This window comes from Hyla sarda, unplaced genomic scaffold (genome assembly GCF_029499605.1).
Source record: "Hyla sarda isolate aHylSar1 unplaced genomic scaffold, aHylSar1.hap1 scaffold_201, whole genome shotgun sequence".
NCBI lineage: Eukaryota > Metazoa > Chordata > Amphibia > Anura > Hylidae > Hyla > Hyla sarda.
In genome coordinates this window covers 253506-276212 of record NW_026608671.1, presented here as the reverse complement: position 1 = coordinate 276212, position 22707 = coordinate 253506, and the positions used below count along the sequence as shown (strand labels likewise).

Genomic DNA, 22707 nt, shown 5'->3' with positions numbered 1-22707 from the left:
AGTGAGTACAGCTCTGGAGTATAATACAGGATATAACTCAGGATCAGTACAGGATAAGTAATGTAATGTACACAGTGACCTCACCAGCAGAATAGTGAGTACAGCTCTGGGGTATAATACAGGATATAACTCAGGATCAGTACAGGATAAGTAATGTAATGTATGTACACAGTGACCTCACCAGCAGAATAGCGAGTACAGCTCTGGGGTATAATACAGGATATAACTCAGGATCAGTACAGGATAAGTAATGTATGTATGTACACAGTGACCTCACCAGCAGAATAGTGAGTACAGCTCTGGAGTATAATACAGGATATAACTCAGGATCAGTACAGGATAAGTAATGTAATGTATGTACACAGTGACCTCACCAGCAGAATAGTGAGTGCAGCTCTGTTTATAGTTGATCATGGCTGCCATGTTGGTTTGGTTCACGTTGACTCTTGTGTTCTAGGACTTTGAACTCCAGTTGGTGACCTATAAAGCTCAGGTTGAGCCGGTGGCGTCTCCCGTCAAGAAGCCTAAAGTGCAGTCTACGTCTGAGAACATCATCCAGGAGGTGAGGAGCTTCTCATGGACGCCTCATCCTTCCCTCTGTGAGGTGCCGGTCCTGATATCTCTCTGCTCTCTTGTAGTATGTCGACCTCCGCACCAAGTACAGTGAACTCACCACCCTGACCAGTCAGTACATCAAGTTCATCACCGAGACGCTGCGCCGCCTGGAGGAAGAGGAGGTATGATACTGTGCCCGCTACTTGTCATATTGGTGCCAGGCCAGATACCCTGCCATACCCCGCTGTAGTTATAGGTCCATTCACTGGTGCCCTGACTAAGGCATAATGCACAGTCTCTCATACTACAATATATTTTATTTATATATGACAGTATACAAGAGGACCAGTATACAATGCACAGTCTCTCATACTACAATACATATACATATATGATATATTTTATTTATATATGACAGTATACAAGAGGACCAGTATACAATGCACAGTCTCTCATACTACAATACATATACATATATGGTATATTTTATTTATATATGACAGTATACAAGAGGACCAGTATACAATGCACAGTCTCTCATACTACAATACATATACATATATGGTATATTTTATTTATATATGACAGTATACAAGAGGACCAGTATACAATGCACAGTCTCTCATACTATTATTATAATATATATATGAACTGTGTCAAATAGATTCGAGAATGCACTCACCACACCTAGAGGTTTGCTGTATAACGCTGGTCTCTTTATGAAGCTTGATACGGTATACAACTTCAGCTGCTAGACAAGGATACAGCGGGGAGGACGGGAGTGAGTGCAGGGGAGAAATAGCAGATATATATGTGTGTGTGTATATATATATATATATATATCATCCAAAGCGAAGACACAGCAAATGTCCTTTCTCATTTGGCCGAAATGTCGCATGTACTTGTTGGTGCAAATAAACTTCTAGCCACTTTAGATTCACCCATATGCCGCTGCAGTTTGTCTTTGCTTTGGATGGAATTTGCTTGATCCGGTGGTGGCGCGCTGGTTGGACACTTGCAGACCCACTGGGACTCTCAAGTGCTGACTCCTTTCTTTGCTTTTATTTATATATATATATATATATATATATATATACAGAGGCCCAGTATGCAATGCACAATCTCTAATACTATTAGTATAAGATATATATATATATATATATATATATATATATATATACACACACACACATACAGAGAACAATGTACATTGCACAGTCTCTATTAGTATAATACATACAGTCTCTCATACTATATATATATATATATATATATATATACACACACAGAGGACAGTATACATTGCATAGTCTCGTATTGTTAGTATTATACGTGTGTGTGTGTATATATATATAGAGAGAGAGAGAGAGAGAGAGAGAGAGAGAGAGAGAGAGAAATGTATACAGAGGAGCAGTATACAGTGCACAGTTTCTCGTACTATTAGTATAATACATATATATCTATGCAAGGAACCCATATACAATGCACAGGGTCCAGTTTTTTGGGGTCTCCATTCCCCCGCCCCCAGCGCTGTAGTAAGGTCTATAAGACCATATGGTGACTGCTGCTCGTATGCAGGGAGTGTGGAGACAGGGACTGAGGAAAGTATTTGACTTTAACATGATATTTTTCTACCTACAAGGTGCCGGGTACATGTACCACTCTACCAACATCCTCTCATCCCTTTGTCTTCAGCCATTGTTCTTAGTTATGTTTGTTTGTTTGTTTTTGACCATATGATTATTTTTTCCATCTGTTTTATTTTTCTTTTTTCTTTTTCTTTTTTTGTCTCCATTGTCCCTCTACACCCCTCTCTACCTGCCCCGTCCTCCCTCTGTTCCCACCCCACCCTCCTTCAGAGAGCGGCAGAGAAGCTGAAAGAAGAAGAGAGGAAGAAGCTGGCAGAGGTAGAGGCCCAGCTCGAGAAACAGAGGCAGCTAGCTGAGGCCCACGCTAAGGCCAAGGCCCTGGCTGAGAAGGAGGCCTTAGAGCTGCGAATGAGCATGCAAGAAGAGGTCACCAGAAGGGAGGTAGTCGCTGTAGATGCTGAGCAGCAGAAGAAGAATATTCAGCAAGAGCTCCATCAGATGAAGCAAAACTCTGAAACAGAGATCAAGGCCAAGGTAAAACTCATTGAAGAGGCCGAATACAACCGCAAAAAAGTGGAGGAGGAGATCCGGATCATCCGTCTGCAGCTGGAGACCAGCCAGAAGCAAAAGTCCAGCGCTGAAGATGAGCTGCAGGCATTGAGGGCCCGAGCAGAGGAGGCCGAAAGGCAGAAGAAGCTTGCACAGGAAGAGGCTGAACGTCTGCGAAAACAGGTGAAGGATGAGGCACAAAAGAAGCGGGAGGCAGAAGAAGAGCTGCAGCGTAAAATTCACGCTGAGAAAGAAGCAGCCAGAGAGAAGCAAAGGGCCCTGGATGATCTGGAGAAACTGAGGCTTCAAGCTGAGGAGGCTGAGAGGAGGATGAAACAAGCAGAGTTGGAGAAAGAGAGACAAATCAAACAGGCCCATGACATGGCCCAACAGAGCGCTGATGCAGAGCTACAGAGCAAACGCATGTCTTACCTGGAGAAGACCACCCAATTGGAAATGTCCCTGCAACAGGAGCATATCACTGTTACCCACCTGCAAGAAGAGGCTGAACGCCTCAAGAAGCAGCAGTTAGAGGCCGAAAATGCAAAGGAGGAGGCTGAGAGAGAGTTAGAAAAATGGAGGCAGAAAGCCAATGAAGCTTTGAGACTGAGGCTTCAGGCAGAAGAAATTGCCCACAAGAAAACCCTAGCGCAAGAAGAAGCCGAGAAACAAAAGGAAGATGCTGAGAGAGAGGCTCGTAAGAGAACCAAAGCTGAGGAGTCTGCTCTGCGCCAAAAAGAACTGGCCGAGGAGGAGCTGGAAAAGCAGAGAAAGTTGGCTGAAGACACAGCGAGCCACAAACTCTCTGCCGAACAAGAGCTAATCCGGCTGAAGGCCGAAGTGGAAAATGGTGAACAGCAACGCATTGTTCTGGAGGAAGATCTCTATCGTCTCAAGAATGAAGTCCATGAAGCAATCCAGAGAAGAAGAGGACTCGAGGAAGAACTGGCCAAGGTGCGTGCCGAAATGGAGATCCTTTTGAAGGCCAAAGCCAAGACAGAAGAAGAGTCTCGCTCTGCAAGTGAAAAGTCTAAGCAGATGTTAGAAGAAGAAGCTAACAAGTTGAGAGAGCTCGCAGAAGAAGCGGTCAGGTTACGTGCTCTATCGGAAGAGGCCAAGAGACAAAGACAATTAGCAGAAGAAGAAGCCACACGCCAGAGAGCAGAAGCAGAACGGATCCTGAAAGAAAAGCTATCTGCCATCAACGAGGCCACACGGTTAAAGACAGAGGCCGAGATTGCCTTGAAGGAGAAGGAAGCTGAGAACGAGCGCCTCAGAAGGTTAGCAGAAGATGAAGCTTACCAACGAAAACTACTGGAAGAACAAGCTGCTCAACACAAGCAAGACATCGAAGAGAAGATCCAGCTGCTTAAACAATCTTCTGACAGTGAGCTGGAAAGGCAAAAAAATATTGTGGACGAGACCTTGAAGCAGAGGAGAGTTATCGAAGAAGAGATACGAATTCTGAAAATAAACTTTGAAAAGGCCTCTGTCGGCAAATCTGACCTGGAGCTAGAACTTCAAAAACTGAAAAACATTGCAGAAGAAACACAAAAAAGCAAGGAAAAGGCAGAGCAAGACGCAGAAACGCAAAGACGGCTAGCTCTAGAGGAGGAGGCTAGACGCAAAGAAGCTGAAGAGAAGGTCAAGAAGATCATTGCTGCAGAGCAAGAGGCTGCAAGGCAGAGGAAATTAGCCCTAGAAGAGGTTGAGAGGCTTAAGGTGAAGGCTGAAGAAGCCAGAAAACAGAAGGATCTCGCAGAAAAAGAGGCTGAAAGGCAAATTGAGATTGCTCAAGAAGCTGCCAGGAACAAAATTGCTGCAGAGGAAAAAGCTTACCTGGCTACTGTTCAACAGAAAGAACAAGAACTGATGCAGACTCGAATCCAGGAGAAGAGCATCCTTGATAAGATAAAGGAAGAAGCTGAGAAGGCCAAACGGGCAGCTGAGGAAGCCGAGCGAGCAAAGGTGAGGGCCGAACATGAAGCCGCGCTCTCACGTCAGCAGGCCGAGGAAGCAGAGCGCCTAAAACAGAAGGCCGAGGAAGAGGCCCAAGCCAAAGCCCGAGCCCAGGAAGATGCCGAAAAGAATCGTAAAGAGGCAGAGCTGGAAGCTGCAAAGAGAGCCCAGGCCGAGCAGACAGCTCTTAAGCTCAAACAGATGGCCGATGCAGAGATGGAGAAACATAAGAAATTTGCAGAAACAACTGTCAGACAAAAGGAACAGGTAGAAAGTGAACTGACTAAAGTAAAACTCCAACTAGAGGAGACCGATCACCAGAAAACCATTCTAGATGACGAGCTGGGACGTCTAAAAGAAGAAGTCACAGAGTCCCTGAGACAAAAGAAGCTGGTGGAAGACGAGCTGTTCAAAGTGAAAATCCAGATGGAGGAGCTGGTCAAACTGAAGATCCGCATCGAAGAAGAAAATAAGCTACTCATAACGAAAGACAAAGACCACACCCAAAAATTCCTGGTGGAGGAAGCAGAGAAGATGAAACAAGTCGCAGAGGAGGCAGCACGTCTGAGCATTGAAGCCCAGGAAGCCGCACGTTTGAGGAAGATCGCAGAGGACGACCTGAATGAACAACGAGCCTTGGCCGAAAAGATGCTGAAGGAAAAAATGCAAGCTGTTCAAGAAGCCACCCGCCTGAAGGCCGAAGCCGAGATGCTACAGAAACAGAAGGAACTGGCCATGGAGCAAGCTAAGAAACTGCAAGAAGACAAGGAGCAAATGCAGCAGCAACTCGCCCAGGAGACCGAGGGCTTCCAAAAGACTCTAGAGGCCGAACGCCGCAGACAGCTTGACATCAGTGCCGAAGCCGAACGCCTCAAACTGCAGGTGGTTGAAATGAGCAGAGCCCAATCCAAAGCCGAAGAAGATGCCAAAAAGTTCAGGAAACAGGCAGAAGAAATCAGCGAGAGGCTTCACCAAACAGAACTATCCACCAAAGAGAAGATGACCGTGGTTCATACCCTTGAAATACAGAGACAGCAAAGTGATAAGGAGGCAGAAGATCTGCGCAAAGCCATCGCTGACCTGGAGCGGGAGAAAGAGAAGCTGAGGAAGGAGGCAGAGCTGCTGCAGAGGAAGTCAGAAGAGGTACCCCATTATTACTATTACTAGCTAGCACCCTTATGTTTTACGGCATCAAGTGAAGCCCATCATCTGTTTTAATTTGATATTATTCATTCAAGTTTGTGTTTTGGCCATTTCATCTGCAGTACATAGTCATTGTTCAGTACAGACACCCCCGTACCTCCCCCCCTGCCATTGACATCCACATTCTGCTCATGTGAAGGTGTTATGTTATATTCATAGAGCAGGAGGAGGAGAGACAATAGTCCCTGGTGGAAGTTTTTTTTTTGGGGGGGGGGGGGGGTTAGGATCCAAAACTGAGTAAAAGTAGCAGACGCAGGGCCCTGAAAGTGGCCATACACTTTGAGTAGCGGATGGCTAAACATTGTTTTGATAATGTCTATTTCTCCTGACCTCTTCTTATACATGAGCATTCAACATGGCCGAATGTTCATTCATGTGTTGGGGTAAGCCACAGCCAGTCAAGAGGCCACCATACTCTTTTGACCAGTGTTTCCCAACCAATGTGCCTCAAGCTATTGCTGAACTAGAATTCCCAGCATGCCCAGACAGCCATAGGCTGTCTGGGCATGCTGGGAATTGTAGTTTTGCAATAGCTGGAGACACTTTGGTTGGTAAACACTGCTTTAAACAGTCAGCGGAACCCAATAATACCGGGTTCGGTTGACTTTTTTCCTAAAGTGTATGGGCACCAAAGCGTTGGCGGATCTTGTTGAAGCTACTGGGATATGGTTAGCTGTAATAAAGGCGTCTTACATCAGTTAGGGCCCAAGTTTACCCTGCTGCACAAAGACAGAATGCCCTGCCTCTGACCCTGTACTAATAACTTACCCCCATAATATTAAAGGGTCAAACGAACGGCAACATCAATGGTGCAAAATGTTTGCTATTTAGCCTTATCATGATGATGGGTCCCATTAAAGGGGATAAGTGTCTGATCGTGGGGGATCTGACAGCTGGGTTTCCCTGGGATCTCCAGAATGGAATCAGTCTCTTACCTCTGAGTCCTTCCTTTGTAAAGTAAACTGGTCTCGGCAGTGATGGCCCAGTCAATTACCGGTTGAGGCGGGACATTGATGCAGCTTGTGACTGACTGGGAAAGCCCTCTACTGGGTCCCCTCCTGCATCAGACACTTATTCCTTATCCTGTAAATTGGGGATGTTTTTTAATTCCCAGACAACCCCTTTAAGCTTTGGGCTTGTGCCATGCGTTCAATAACCAAATGCCCTGTTGTGTTCCATGTCCATTTCCTAATCAACCTGATCTACTTATTTACAGATGGAGGTGGCACAACGGGAACAGTTACGGCAAGAAACCCAGACCCTTCAGTCCACGTTCCTGTCTGAGAAACAAATATTGATCCAGAAAGAAAAATATATAGAAGAAGAAAAGGCCAAACTAGAGAAACTTTTCCAACAAGAGGTCAACAAAGCCCAAAACCTAAAAGCTGAGAAGGAGCGTAAGCTGCAGCAGCTGGAGGAGGAGAAGCGACTTCTTCAGATCAGCATGGATGATGCTGTCAAGAGGCAGTTCAATGCGGAGGACATGGTGCGGCAGAAACAAGAAGAGCTGCAGCTGCTGGATAAGAGGAGGCTCGAACAAGAGAGGCTGCTGGAGGAAGAAAACCGAAAACTCAGGGAAAGACTAGAACAACTGGAACAAGAACATAGAATAGCCTTGGAGAGAACAAAGGAGATTGTGATCCACAAAGAAACCATAATAACCCAGACCAGAGCCGTATCAAACGGAAGAGATTCTGTGGATGGGTCCATTGAAAATGGTGAACAAGAAAATGCATTCGATGGCCTGAGGCAGAAGGTATCGGCCAACAAACTGTATGAGGCTGGTATACTGACCAAAGAGATGCTGGACAAGCTGTCCAATAAGCAGGTGTCTGTAGATGAGGTCTCTCAGCGTGAAGACATCAAAAAATACCTCCAAGGCAAGAGCAGCATAGCCGGGCTACTACTTAAACCCAGCAATGAAAAGATTAGCATCTACAATGCTATGAAGAAGAAGCTGCTCACCCCCGGTACTGCACTCATCCTGTTGGAAGCCCAGGCTGCCTCTGGATACATCATTGACCCAGTAAGAAACAAGAAACTGACAGTCAGCGAGGCGGTAAAAGAAAACGTTATTGGCCCCGAAATACACAACAAAATGCTGTCTGCAGAGAGGGCCATCACTGGTTACAAGGATCCTTACACAGGAGAGAAAATATCACTCTTCCAAGCTATGAACAAGGACCTAATTGTGAAGGACCATGGCATACGCCTGCTGGAAGCCCAAATTGCCACAGGGGGCATTGTGGACCCAGTCAACAGTCACCGTCTGCCTCTGGATGTTGCCTATCAACGAGGCTACTTTGATGAAGAAATGAGCCAAATCTTGTCTGATCCCTCAGATGACACTAAAGGCTTCTTTGACCCCAACACCCAAGAGAACCTCACCTACCTGCAGCTTATGGAGAAATGTATCATCGACCCAGAGACAAAGTTGTGTCTTTTGCCACTGACCGATAAAGCGGCAAAAGGAGAACTCGTGTACACAGATTCAGAAGCCAAAGATGTCTTCAAGAAAGCCACAGTCTCTGTTCCTTTTGGCAAATTCCAAGGAAAAAGTGTCACCATCTGGGAAATTATTAATTCTGAATACTTCACAGAAGAGCAAAGGCGGGAATTGTTACGACAGTATAAAACCGGAAAAATCACAGTGGAAAAAATTATCAAGATCATAATTACAGTGGTGGAGGAAAATGAAAAGAAAAACCAGATGTGCTTCGATGGTCTGAGGGGTCCCGTCCCGGCAGCAGAACTGGTCGACAGCAAGATCATAGACAATGACCTGTTCAACCAGCTCCACCAGGGCAAAAAGTCGGTAAAGGAGGTTTGCGAGGTAGATGCTGTGAAAAGATACTTGACTGGAAGCACAGCCATTGCTGGAGTCCGAGTAGAAAAATCTGGACAAAAACTCAGCTTCTATGACGCTATAAGTAAGAACCTTCTGAAACCAGCCACAGCCCTCAACCTGCTGGAAGCCCAAGCTGGTACAGGATTCATAATGGAGCCTGTTAATGGTGAACTACTCCCAGTAGACGAGGCTGTAAAGGCTGGAATTGTTGGCCCAGAATACCATGAAAAGTTACTGTCTGCAGAAAAAGCGGTCACGGGCTACAAGGATCCCTACACCGGGCAGGCACTGTCTCTGTTCCAAGCTCTGAAGAAGGGACTTATACCAAAGGACAGTGGAATTCGACTTTTGGGTGCACAATTGGCCACAGGTGGTGTCATAGATCCAGTAAACAGCCACCGTCTCCCACTTGAGATTGCTTACAAGAGAGGTCACTTGGATGAAGAGACAACCAAGATCCTGTCTGAGCCAGTGGATGAAAATACAGGTTACTATGATCCAAATAGTCAAGAAAACCTCTCATACGCTCAGTTGCAGAAAAAGTGCAAAGTGGACAAAAAAACTGGTTACTTTCTCCTCCCCCTCTCCGAACAAGCTATACAATCCCAACTGGAGGAGGTTTACAATGACTCTCAAGCTAAAGAAGCATTCGATAAAGCAACAGTTGAGGTCCCTATCGGCAGATTCAAAGGAAGGATTATTACCCTGTGGGAGCTGATCCATTCTGAATATTTCACAGAAGAGCAAAGAAGAGAGCTCCTCCGTCAGTATAAGACCGGCAAAGTCACTATTGAGAAAATAATCAAAATCATGATCACCATTGTGGAGGAAACCGAAACTAAGAGACAGCAGCGCCTCACATTCACCGGACTCCGAGCTCCAGTTCCTGCCAATGAACTTCTGGAGGCCAACATCATTGATAAAACCCAGTATGAGCAACTAAAAGAAGGCAAGAAGTCAGTAAAGGAAATATCTGAGACAGAGTCCGTCAAGAGATACCTCCAAGGCAGTGACTGCATAGCTGGCATCTACATAGAAGAGAACAAGATGAAAATGAACATCTACCAAGCCATGAAGCGGAACATGCTGAGGCCTGGAACCGCTCTGGTTCTTCTCGAGGCACAAGCTTCCACTGGTTTTATTATTGATCCAGTAAAGAACCAAAAGTTCTACGTGAATGAGGCGGTGAAGGCCGGAGTTGTCGGACCAGAGTTGCACGAAAAGCTGCTGTCTGCTGAAAAAGCTGTTACAGGGTACAAAGACCCCTACTCTGGAAACACCATCTCCGTCTTTGAAGCTATGCAGAAAGGCTTGATTCTCAGAGAACATGGGATACGTATCTTGGAAGCTCAGATCGCCACGGGTGGAATCATTGACCCTGTACACAGTCACAGAGTCCCTGTAGAAGTGGCTTACAAGCGGGGTTACTTCGATGAAGCCATGAACAAGATCCTCTCTGATCCTACTGATGACACTAGAGGATTCTTCGATCCCAACACTCATGAGAATTTAACTTATTTACAACTAAAAGAAAGATGCATCAAGGATCCTGAAACAGGTCTGACGCTTCTTCCCTTGAAGAAAACCGAGAAACCGGCAGCATCAGCAGAAACGAGCAAAGTGTACAATGAGGCAGAGACCAAGAAAGTGTTTGAGGAGACAACAGTGGACATCCCAAGTGGAAGCATGGCAGGCTCTTCAATGACCATCTGGGAGCTTATGCATTCAGATCTTCTTCCTAAGGAAGAGAGAGATCGGTTGATGGCGGAGTTCCAAGCTGGAAGACTGACCAAAGAGCGCATGATTATCATCATCATTGAAATCATTGAGAAAACAGAAATTATTCGCCAGCAAGAACTGTATTCATATGATTTTGTCCGCCGCCGCATTACAGCTGAAGATATGTACGAGTCCAGACTCATTACTCTGGAAATGTACAACATGCTTAAGCAAGGAACCAAGACCATCCAAGAAATTATCCAGATCGAGACGGTCTGGAGATATCTGTATGGAACTGGATGCGTGGCAGGTCTACAGATGCCGGCCTCTAAGGAAACCATCAGTGTGTACCAGGCAATGAAGAAAGGGTTGATCACTCTCGATGTGGCCTATCAGCTGTTGGATGCCCAAGTGGCCACTGGCTTTCTTACCGATCCGGTGAAGAATGAATTGTTGACTGTGGATGAGGCTGTCCGAAAGGGAGTAGTGGGACCTGAAATTCATGACAGACTTCTCTCTGCTGAACGAGCAGTAACTGGATACAGAGATCCATACACTGAGCAAATGATTTCCATTTTCCAAGCCATGAAGAAGGATTTGATCCCGTCTGATCAAGCTTTGAGATTGCTTGATGCCCAATTAGCTACAGGGGGTGTCATTGATCCCCGCTTTGGATTTCACATTCCAAATGAAATTGCCTATGCACAGGGCTATCTGAACAAAGAGACTCTCGATATGTTGTCAGAGCCAAGTGAGGTCCGCAGCTATGTGGACCCGTCAACTGATGAAAAACTCAGCTATTCTCAGCTTTTAAAGAGGTGCAGAAGAGACGAAAAGAGCAATCTCCTCCTGATGCCACTGGCCGACAAGAGAAAATTAACATTCAAAGGTTTGAGGAAAGAGATTTCCATGGAAGAGCTGATAAGATCTAATATTATGGATGCAGTGACAGCTCAGCAGTTGCAAGATGGTTTAACATCTATTGAGGAGGTTTCAAGAAACCTACAAAAGTACTTGGAAGGCACAAGTTGTATTGCTGGCGTCTATGTGGAAGCTACAAAGGAAAGGTACTCCATCTATCAAGCCATGAAGAAAGGTATGATCAGGCCAGGCACAGCATTCGAATTACTGGAAGCTCAAGCAGCCACAGGCTATGTCATCGATCCCATCAAATGTCTAAAATTGGCCGTGGAGGATGCGGTTCGGATGGGCATTGTGGGGCCAGAATTTAAGGATAAGTTGTTGTCAGCAGAAAGAGCAGTGACTGGTTACAAGGATCCATACTCAGGAAAGCTCATCTCTCTGTTTCAAGCCATGAAGAAAGGCCTGATCCTAAAAGACCATGGTATTCGTCTACTGGAAGCCCAGATAGCCACCGGGGGCATCATTGACCCAGAAGAAAGCCATCGTCTGCCAGTGGAGACCGCGTACAAGAGAGGACTGTTTGATGAGGAGATGAATGAGATTCTCTTAGATCCCAGTGATGATACTAAAGGATTCTTTGATCCCAACACAGAGGAGAATCTAACCTACCTTCAGTTAATGGAAAGATGCATTACCGATCCAGATACCAACCTTTGTCTTTTACCCCTGAAAGAGAAAAAGCGGGAAAGAAAAACTTCATCCAAGTCTTCAGTCCGTAAGAGAAGAGTAGTCATTGTAGATCCAGAAACTGGCAAAGAAATGTCTGTGTATGAAGCTTATCGCAAAGGACTTATTGACCAGCAGACCTACATGGAGCTGTCAGAACAGGAGTGTGAGTGGGAAGAAGTCACCATCTCCTCGTCCGATGGAGTAGTAAAATCTATAATCACAGACAGACGGTCAGGAAGACAGTACGATATTGATGATGCCCTTTCCAAAGGTCTCATTGACCAGTCTTCCCTTGACCAGTATCGCTCTGGGACCTTATCCATTACAGAGTTTGCCGACATGCTTTCTGGTAATATGAGTGGCTTCCGTTCAAGATCTTCTTCTGTGGGCTCTTCCTCCTCCTACACTGCTAGCCCTGGTGGACGGACTCAGTTGTCATCTTGGAGTGACCCCTCTGAAGAGACCGGCCCTATCGCTGGAATAGTGGATACAGACACATTGGAAAAGGTCTCAGTTACTGAAGCCATGCACCGCAACCTTGTAGACAACATAACCGGTCAGAGACTACTAGAAGCTCAGGCATGCACTGGAGGCATTATTGACCCCATTACAGGAGAGAAGTTCTCAGTTGCTGATGCAGTCAATAAAGGTCTAGTAGACAAAATAATGGTGGACAGAATTAACCTGGCCCAGAAAGCATACAATGGTTTTGAGGACCCAAGAACAAAGACAAAAATGTCAGCAGCCCAAGCCCTGAAGAAAGGTTGGCTATATTATGAAGCCGGACAACGTTTCCTCGAAGTGCAATATCTCACAGGTGGCCTTATAGAGCCTGAAGTTCCTGGACGCGTCGGCTTAGAAGAAGCCCTCCGTAAGGGAACCATAGACTCTCGCACAGCTCAGAAACTCAGAGATGTTAACACTTACTCCAAATACCTTACCTGTCCTAAAACCAAGCTAAAGATCTCCTACAAAGAAGCCATGGAAAAGAGCATGGTAGAAGATGGCACTGGTCTGAGACTTCTTGAAGCTTCCTCACAATCAAGCAAAGGTTACTATAGTCCCTACAATGCCAGTGGTCCTGGGTCAGCCTCAGGTTCTCGATCAGGTTCTAGAACTGGCTCCAGATCAGGTTCAAGAAGGGGCAGCATTGATGGCACAGGCAACTCCAGCTTCACAATGAATTTCTCGTCTTCCTCCTACACCTCATCCAGCTATGGCCGAAGATACACCAGCGGCCCCCAAGAGGCACCATTTGATGCAGCAGAATTGGCGAGTGCACTGTTAAAGTTACATGTAAGCTGCAGCCAGGAATCGAGAAGAGGGTTCAACGTGTTAGTGCCCCTCGTGCCCGGCCTTGTATAGATCCAGCAATATGCACCCCAAATCCATGAACTTGAAACCTCGTTCCTGCTCTGCATGTGGTGAAGCTTTAATGGACTTTTATTTTATAAATCTATATATCTCACTATCAGCCTCTTTCTAATTGTACTTCTCAGCAGCAGTGCCTGAAATATTAACCAAAAAATATATATAGAAAACGTAATGACATGAACATTCTCCTCGTTCTAATGATGTAATTTGTATATTGAGAGATGATTACGAGAACACTACTGACCCCGCCTCGAACCCTCGCACTAATAGATGCCAATGCAGAGCAGTGACCCCCCAGCAGTGAACGCTAATCAAACACCTTACTCTAAGATTTGGCATGTGGACTGACAACCCCAATTCCTGAAGCCTCAAGACCCAGAGATTCTCTTGCTGCCTATTGTCCTCCATGATGACCTACCTCCTGCTGCTCTTATTATATGGACGGAATCTGACCCCTCCTGCACTGAACAGTATCTACAGCCTAAGTTTTCTACCGCACAGAGACCCCACTCTCCCAGCTCCTCATCAACCCTCCTCATCCCTACTTTGTGCCCTTCATTCTTGTCTTCCAGAGATGTCCTGAAGCCCCAGCTGTAAGTCTCATGTGGTCCCTTCGCTCCTCTCCTTTCCTCCTCCGATGCTTCTTTTTTGTCTTCCCTCATTTTCATGAGCTGGGGAGTCTGTATGTCATAAGGAACAAGGTTTAGACTAGGGTCTGTAATGATGTTGTGTTCTGGGGTGTTCCAGGGCATATTCTTACATTGGACCATCTATAATCCCTGTAAGGTTATATTTTCATGTACCTGTGACATCACTACAGTAATGGGGATACATCTTGTCCACGTGTTGACAGTGCTGCCCAAACCTCTAAGGCCCCTTTCACACTATAAAATGTATCAAAAAGGGAAGAATAGTCCTCTAGGTATATAAATTGAGATGGTTATATGAGATATGACCAATATAAATAGATATGACCAGTGTCGAAGATAAATAATAAAAATGTAATAATACATTAAAATACATATAGCAGGTATGCCGACAGGGCACTTGCCGGGAATACCAAAAATTATGAGAGCAAAAATGTATAAAAATTCGATAATAAAATATTATTTTATTTTTTTGTAGACCTCAAAACCACTAGTGACTATATGGCAGTCCAGAATTGAATAGAAGTTCAGAATGAATGTCCCAAATAAGGTGGGTGATTAGAGTATAAAGATCGCTGGCATCACAGGTTAATAGTATAGAATGATCACTGGCATCACAGGTTAATAGTATAGAATGATCGCTGGCATCACAGGTTAATAGTATAGAATGATCGCTGGCATCACAGGTTAATAGTATAGAATGATCGCTGGCATCACAGGTTAATAGTATAGAATGATCGCTGGCATCACAGGTTAATAGTATAGAATGATCGCTGGCATCACAGGTTAATAGTATAGAATGATCGCTGGCATCACAGGTTAATAGTATAGAATGATCGCTGGCATCACAGGTTAATAGTATAGAATGATCGCTGGCATCACAGGTTAATAGTATAGAATGATCGCTGGCATCACGGGTTAATAGTATAGAATGATCGCTGGCATCACAGGTTAATAGTATAGAATGATCGCTGGCATCACAGGTTAATAGTATAGAATGATCGCTGGCATCACAGGTTAATAGTATAGAATGATCGCTGGCTTCACAGGTTAATAGTATAGAATGATCGCTGGCATCACAGGTTAATAGTATAGAATGATCGCTGGCATCACAGGTTAATAGTATAGAATGATCGCTGGCATCACAGGTTAATAGTATAGAATGATCGCTGGCATCACAGGTTAATAGTATAGAATGATCGCTGGCATCACAGGTTAATAGTATAGAATGATCGCTGGCATCACAGGTTAATAGTATAGAATGATCGCTGGCATCACAGGTTAATAGTATAGAATGATCGCTGGCATTACAGGTTAATAGTATAGAATGATCGCTGGCATCACAGGTTAATAGTATAGAATGATCGCTGGCATCACAGGTTAATAGTATAGAATGATCGCTGGCATCACAGGTTAATAGTATAGAATGATCGCTGGCATCACGGGTTAATAGTATAGAATGATCGCTGGCATCACGGGTTAATAGTATAGAATGATCGCTGGCATCACAGGTTAATAGTATAGAATGATCACTGGCATCACAGGTTAATAGTATAGAATGATCGCTGGCATCACAGGTTAATAGTATAGAATGATCGCTGGCATCACAGGTTAATAGTATAGAATGATCGCTGGAATCACAGGTTAATAGTATAGAATGATCGCTGGCATCACAGGTTAATAGTATAGAATGATCGCTGGCATCACGGGTTAATAGTATAGAATGATCGCTGGCATCACAGGTTAATAGTATAGAATGATCGCTGGCATCACAGGTTAATAGTATAGAATGATCGCTGGCATCACAGGTTAATAGTATAGAATGATCGCTGGCATCACAGGTCAATAGTATAGAATGATCGCTGGCATCACAGGTTAATAGTATAGAATGATCGCTGGCATCACAGGTTAATAGTATAGAATGATCGCTGGCATCACAGGTTAATAGTATAGAATGATCGCTGGCATCACAGGTTAATAGTATAGAATGATCACTGGCATCACAGGTTAATAGTATAGAATGATCGCTGGCATCACAGGTTAATAGTATAGAATGATCGCTGGCATCACAGGTTAATAGTATAGAATGATCGCTGGCATCACAGGTTAATAGTATAGAATGATCACTGGCATCACAGGTTAATAGTATAGAATGATCGCTGGCATCACAGGTTAATAGTATAGAATGATCGCTGGCATCACAGGTTAATAGTATAGAATGATCGCTGGCATCACAGGTTAATAGTATAGAATGATCGCTGGCATCACAGGTTAATAGTATAGAATGATCGCTGGCATCACGGGTTAATAGTATAGAATGATCGCTGGCATCACGGGTTAATAGTATAGAATGATCGCTGGCATCACAGGTTAATAGTATAGAATGATCACTGGCATCACAGGTTAATAGTATAGAATGATCGCTGGCATCACAGGTTAATAGTATAGAATGATCGCTGGCATCACAGGTTAATAGTATAGAATGATCGCTGGAATCACAGGTTAATAGTATAGAATGATCGCTGGCATCACAGGTTAATAGTATAGAATGATCGCTGGCATCACGGGTTAATAGTATAGAATGATCGCTGGCATCACAGGTTAATAGTATAGAATGATCGCTGGCATCACAGGTTAATAGTATAGAATGATCGCTGGCATCACAGGTTAATAGTATAGAATGATCGCTGGCATCACAGGTCAATAGTATAGAATGATCGCTGGCATCACAGGTTAATAGTATAGAATGATCGCTGGCATCACAGGTTAATAGTATAGAATGATCGCTGGCATCACAGGTTAATAGTATAGAATGATCGCTGGCATCACAGGTTAATAGTATAGAATGATCACTGGCATCACAGGTTAATAGTATAGAATGATCGCTGGCATCACAGGTTAATAGTATAGAATGATCGCTGGCATCACAGGTTAATAGTATAGAATGATCGCTGGCATCACAGGTTAATAGTATAGAATGATCACTGGCATCACAGGTTAATAGTATAGAATGATCGCTGGCATCACAGGTTAATAGTATAGAATGATCGCTGGCATCACAGGTTAATAGTATAGAATGATCGCTGGCATCACAGGTTAATAGTATAGAATGATCGCTGGCATCACGGGTTAATAGTATAGAATGATCGCTGGCATCACAGGTTAATAGTATAGAATGATCGCTGGCATCACCGGTTAGATATTGTAAAGATGAATATTGTGCCGTTTAGCATAAGATATTAATGGACCGGTGCACTGCACCACTCACCACCCATGAATGACTCCGTACCGAGGGTCACGCGATGTTCCGGCAGTCTGGCACAGACCAGCGGCCGGCCTAGTTGGAGGACTGCGTTGATGCCCGTAGTTGCGTCCTGACGTCCTCAGGTGATGGTCCTACGGAGTGGCACAGGTAGGCAGCTGGCCGAAGGTGACGGGGTGGTGGGGTGAGTGTTTGGAGTGCGGCGTCCTCGTGGATGGATTTGAGGAAATCGCGTGCTGCTGGAGTGGTCCAGAAATTAGGATATTGCAGCTGTTGAGAATGGATATTAATATAGTCCATAAAGAGTCTATTTGCGGGGTGGTATGAGGTCAAATAAAGCTTAGCAATCCAAACGCGTTTCGGGGTGTCCCCATCTTCAGTGGCTATTCTCAACAGCTGCAATACCCTAATTTCTGGACCACTCCAGCAGCGCGCATCTTCCTCAAATCCATCCACGAGGACGCTGCACTCCATACACTCACCCCACCACCCCCGTCACCTTCGGCCAGCTGCCTACCTGTGCCACTCCGTAGGACCATCACCTGAGGACGTCAGGACGCGACTACTGTCATCAACGCAGTCCTCCAACTAGGCCGGCCGCTGGTCTGTGCCAGACTGCCGGAACATCGCGTGACCCTCGGTACGGAGTCATTCATGGGTGGTGAGTGGTGCAGTGCACCGGTCCATTAATATCTTATGCTAAACGGCACAATATTCATCTTTACAATAACTAACCTGTGATGCCAGCGATCATTCTATACTATTAACCTGTGATGCCAGCGATCATTCTATACTATTAACCTGTGATGCCAGCGATCATTCTATACTATTAACCTGTGATGCCAGCGATCATTCTATACTATTAACCTGTGATGCCAGCGATCTTTCTATACTATTAACCTGTGATGCCAGCGATCATTCTATACTATTGACCTGTGATGCCAGCGATCATTCTATACTATTAACCTGTGATGCCAGCGATCATTCTATACTATTGACCTGTGATGCCAGCGATCATTCTATACTATTAACCTGTGATGCCAGTGATCATTCTATACTATTAACCTGTGATGCCAGCGATCATTCTATACTATTAACCCGTGATGCCAGCGATCATTCTATACTATTAACCCGTGATGCCAGCGATCATTCTATACTATTAACCTGTGATGCCAGCGATCATTCTATACTATTAACCTGTGATGCCAGCGATCATTCTATACTATTAACCTGTGATGCCAGCGATCATTCTATACTATTAACCTGTGATGCCAGCGATCATTCTATACTATTAACCCGTGATGCCAGCGATCATTCTATACTATTAACCTGTGATGCCAGCGATCATTCTATACTATTAACCCGTGATGCCAGCGATCATTCTATACTATTAACCTGTGATGCCAGCGATCATTCTATACTATTAACCTGTGATGCCAGCGATCATTCTATACTATTAACCTGTGATGCCAGCGATCATTCTATACTATTAACCTGTGATGCCAGCGATCATTCTATACTATTAACCTGTGATTCCAGCGATCATTCTATACTATTAACCTGTGATGCCAGCGATCATTCTATACTATTAACCTGTGATGCCAGCGATCATTCTATACTATTAACCCGTGATGCCAGCGATCATTCTATACTATTAACCTGTGATGCCAGCGATCTTAATACTCTAATCACCCACCTTATTTGGGACATTCATTCTGAACTTCTATTCAATTCTGGACTGCCATATAGTCACTAGTGGTTTTGAGGTCTACCAAAAAATTATTTTATTATAAATGATACATTTTTGCTCTCATATATTTAGTTTTATTTCATAATTTTTGGTATTCCCGGCAAGGGCCCTGTCGGCATACCTGCTATATGTATTTTAATTTATTATTACATTTTTATTATTTATCTTCAACACTGGTCATATATATTTATATTGGTCATATCTCATATAACCATCTCAATTTATATACCTAGAGGACTGTTCTTCCCTTTTTAATTTGCAATTTTTTCCGGCATGAGGGGTACGTGCAATACAGGATACCTCGACATAAAAATTGATTATTTAGCCGTGTGAGCCTCTCCATTCTGTTTCTTCTATAAAATGTATCCGTTTTAAAGATCCGTTTGATGTTCCATTATGAAAACCCTGAAAATCGGCCGTTAAATTGCCGTTACAAAATCTCATACGGCCATTAGAAAATCCCATTATAGTCTATGGGATTTCTACATTATCCGTTTTTGCCCGTTATAGCCGTTATTCATATCGGACGTTATTTTATGACTGAGGAATTAACGGAAGAAATAGTGCATGCACCATTTCTCCCATTACTATCTTCTGTCACAAAATAATGCCCGTTATTAATAACTGTCTATAACGGGTTAAAACGGATAATGAAAAATCTCATAGACTATAATGGATACTGGATCAGGCACAATGGAGTCGTTTGGAAGTAATCCCGCGCTGCCAAATCTCCCAGGAACAGGGTAAGAGCCACAGTAGATAACTTGTAAACATTTATTAATACAACGCGTTTCAGGGCCGGGATGGCCCTTTGATCAGGCATCTTATGAAAGGGCCATCCCGGCCCTGAAACGCGTTGTATGTATTAAAAGTTTACAAGTTATCTACTGTGGCTCTTACCCTGTTCCTGGGAGATTTGGCAGCGTGGGATTACTTCCAAACGACTCCATTGTGCCTGATCCAGTATCCATTGCACGCCAGCTTGGCATGGGAAGCCTGCAGCAGCCACACAACACTATTCTGTGTGATCTCTGTTAAAGCGTTGTGCCTTGTTCATTGCACAACTATACAAGGTGAGCGTAATACTCACCTTCTTTTATCTTTTTTATTGGTGATTCCACACACAGAAGCGCTCCTGTTCCTTTTATGTTTCATAGGATATAATGGGATTTTCTAACGACTGTTTAACAGGTTTTCAGGGTTTTCATAACGGAACATCAAACGGATCTTTAAAACGGATGAATTTTATAATGTGAAAGGGGCCTAAGTATGTGAATGAGGACTGACTGACAAGCCATAGCCCCAATACTTGATGTGTTGGGCACTCACCACATGGACACCAGACCTTAACGTACCAGTGACACCCTGATGACAGTGCTGCCTAAATGTTGATAGTTCTAGGTCCATGTGATGAGCCACGTCCATACCACACCCAATACTCCATCTGTCGGGACTTCACACCTCCGTGCACCAGTTACGTCAATGTTGAGTAATGGAGACCCCCTCATGTCCACATGATGACAGTGCTGCCCATCTCACCACACCCAATACTTGATGTGTTGGGCACACTCCACCTGTGGGGACTTCAGACCTTCACGCAACAGTGACGTTAATATGTTGAGTAATGGGGTCCCGTCCTGCTCCCTTGGGGTGGGGACCCGTCTTGCTCCCGTAGTGTGGGGACCCGTCCTGCTATGTCCTTGTGATGATCCACATCCCTACCTCACCCAATACTCGCACCTATACACCCCAGTGGCATCAATGTTGAGTAATAGGGACCCGTGCAGCCTCCTCCTCCACTTCTCAGTCTGTCTTCTCCTTATGTCCTATATGTGCACCCTGCGCCTCCATCTTGTCTGACCTTTGACACGTGTGTTTTGCGTGCTCTGTGTATAGGGTTTGAGCCCCACGACCACCGATTTGATGGATCGATCTTCCTGTCATTCTGGACTCGCCATTTTCTGGACTCCGGAGACCAATCTGGAGACCCGGACCATCACAGAACCAGCTGTGCCCCCCAGAATCCAGGTATCTGCTAAATCCAACCTACTTGGTATTACAGGGGGAGGGGGGGTATAAGTTCCTCTCTTTGGGATGGGGGGGCCGCCTTTGTCTCCTGTTATTGATCAGCTTGCTGTCATGGAGTGGACCTAATATTGACCAAATCTCTGTCCTGTTCTGGACTCCAGGTCTGATCTTGTTGACCGCAAGCGGAGATCTCGGGCTGAAGCTTTATAGACATGTGGGAAGACATACTATAACAATGGGCACCAAACACTGGACCTCCAGACTGTGCAAAACTACAACTCCGAGCATGCCCGGACAGCCAACGGCTGTTTTGCAACATTTGTAGGTCCACAGTTTGGAGACCCCTTTACTATAACAATGAGGTGTAAGCAGCGTCTCGGCTCTGGGTGTATTATGGCTGGTTATGATGTATGGGTGGTAGATAATAAGCGTATAATATCCGGGTCATGTGTTGCGCTCATTTCCATTGGCCTCTTGTCTTGTGACGTTGCGATCTCCTCATCATCTCCATTCCTTTCATTTATAGAGACTCTGGATGTGTCATCCGCCCTGGGATAAGGACCCCGGATAGGGAGGTGCACCCCTCCACCACCTGAATGTGATGGCCCATCCGTGGGGTGTCCCGTACATAACCCCCCATATTATTGTCCCCCACCCCAGTGTCTCCTCTCTGTGCCATGAAGACCATTCGGCCCCACTCTCCACACCAAGACTATTGACGTCCGTCCCGTCACCGCACCATGGGGTCCAGCAGTGAAGCCACCACACATGCATGCGCTCGCCCGCCACCATAACTTCACTGCACACTCCTCCCTGCATTGTCTGCTGCGTCTCCTCCGCCAGCCTCCGTATGTGCGGGGGGTAGAGGCCCGGCCTCCAGTAGTGTTCGCCATGACTGTACCTTCTCCACTGAATTAGCCTTTATTATAATGTATATAACAACCTCTGTCCTTAATATTACAGACTGGAGTGTAATAACCTCCCCCTTTAATTTAACCTGCTGCGGAGGTTCCCTCTGATACCAGCTCCAGGCCTCCTCACCACTGGAGGCGCTATACTAACACTAAAGACAAACTGTACATATAAAGATTTGTTACCAGGTGGAGCCACGTTCTGCCTCTCAATGCAAAACTCAAGTAAACTGATATGAAGTACAACCCTGTGTGTGACCCTGTCTATGACTGCATGGGGTTAATGGGGGGGGGGGGCACTGACCCTGTATATGACTGCATGGGGGCACTGACCCTGTATATGACTGCATGGGGGGTGGGGGCACTGACCCTGTTTATGACTGCATGGGGGGCAGGGCTCTGACCCTGGGAGTCTTGGTCTCTACAGTCATAGTCCAGGAAAACATGGCGGAGTAAATACAGACTCCAATACTGAGCCAAGGAGACAACCCATAGGTCAGAAGCTCAACATTACACCACCAACTGTACAGTTACATCAGGTCTTATCCTCCAGAGCTGCACTCACTATTCTGCTGTGACATCAGGTCTTATCCTCCAGAGCTGCACTCACTATTCTGCTGTTACATCAGGTCTTATCCTCCAGAGCTGCACTCACTATTCTGCTGTTACATCAGGTCTTATCCTTCAGAGCTGCACTCACTATTCTGCTGTTACATCAGG

At 45.0% G+C, this 22707-nt stretch overlaps 1 protein-coding gene across 7 annotated transcripts in view; it reads left to right on the top strand.

Moving 5' to 3' along the window:
* PLEC (plectin) overlaps positions 1-21077 on the top strand; it is a gene marked incomplete at its 5' end in the record, with an annotated part of 200263 nt that extends 179186 nt beyond the window's left edge. For 4 of the 7 annotated variants that reach the window (XM_056552860.1, XM_056552858.1, XM_056552859.1 and 1 more), the window contains 5 exon segments: positions 458-562; positions 639-737; positions 2415-5795; positions 7072-13982; positions 20945-21077. In XM_056552860.1, the coding sequence (XP_056408835.1) occupies positions 458-562; positions 639-737; positions 2415-5795; positions 7072-13380 (9894 nt within the window). 7 annotated transcript variants of the gene reach the window in all.
* Positions 21078-22707: the final 1630 nt, after the last annotated feature.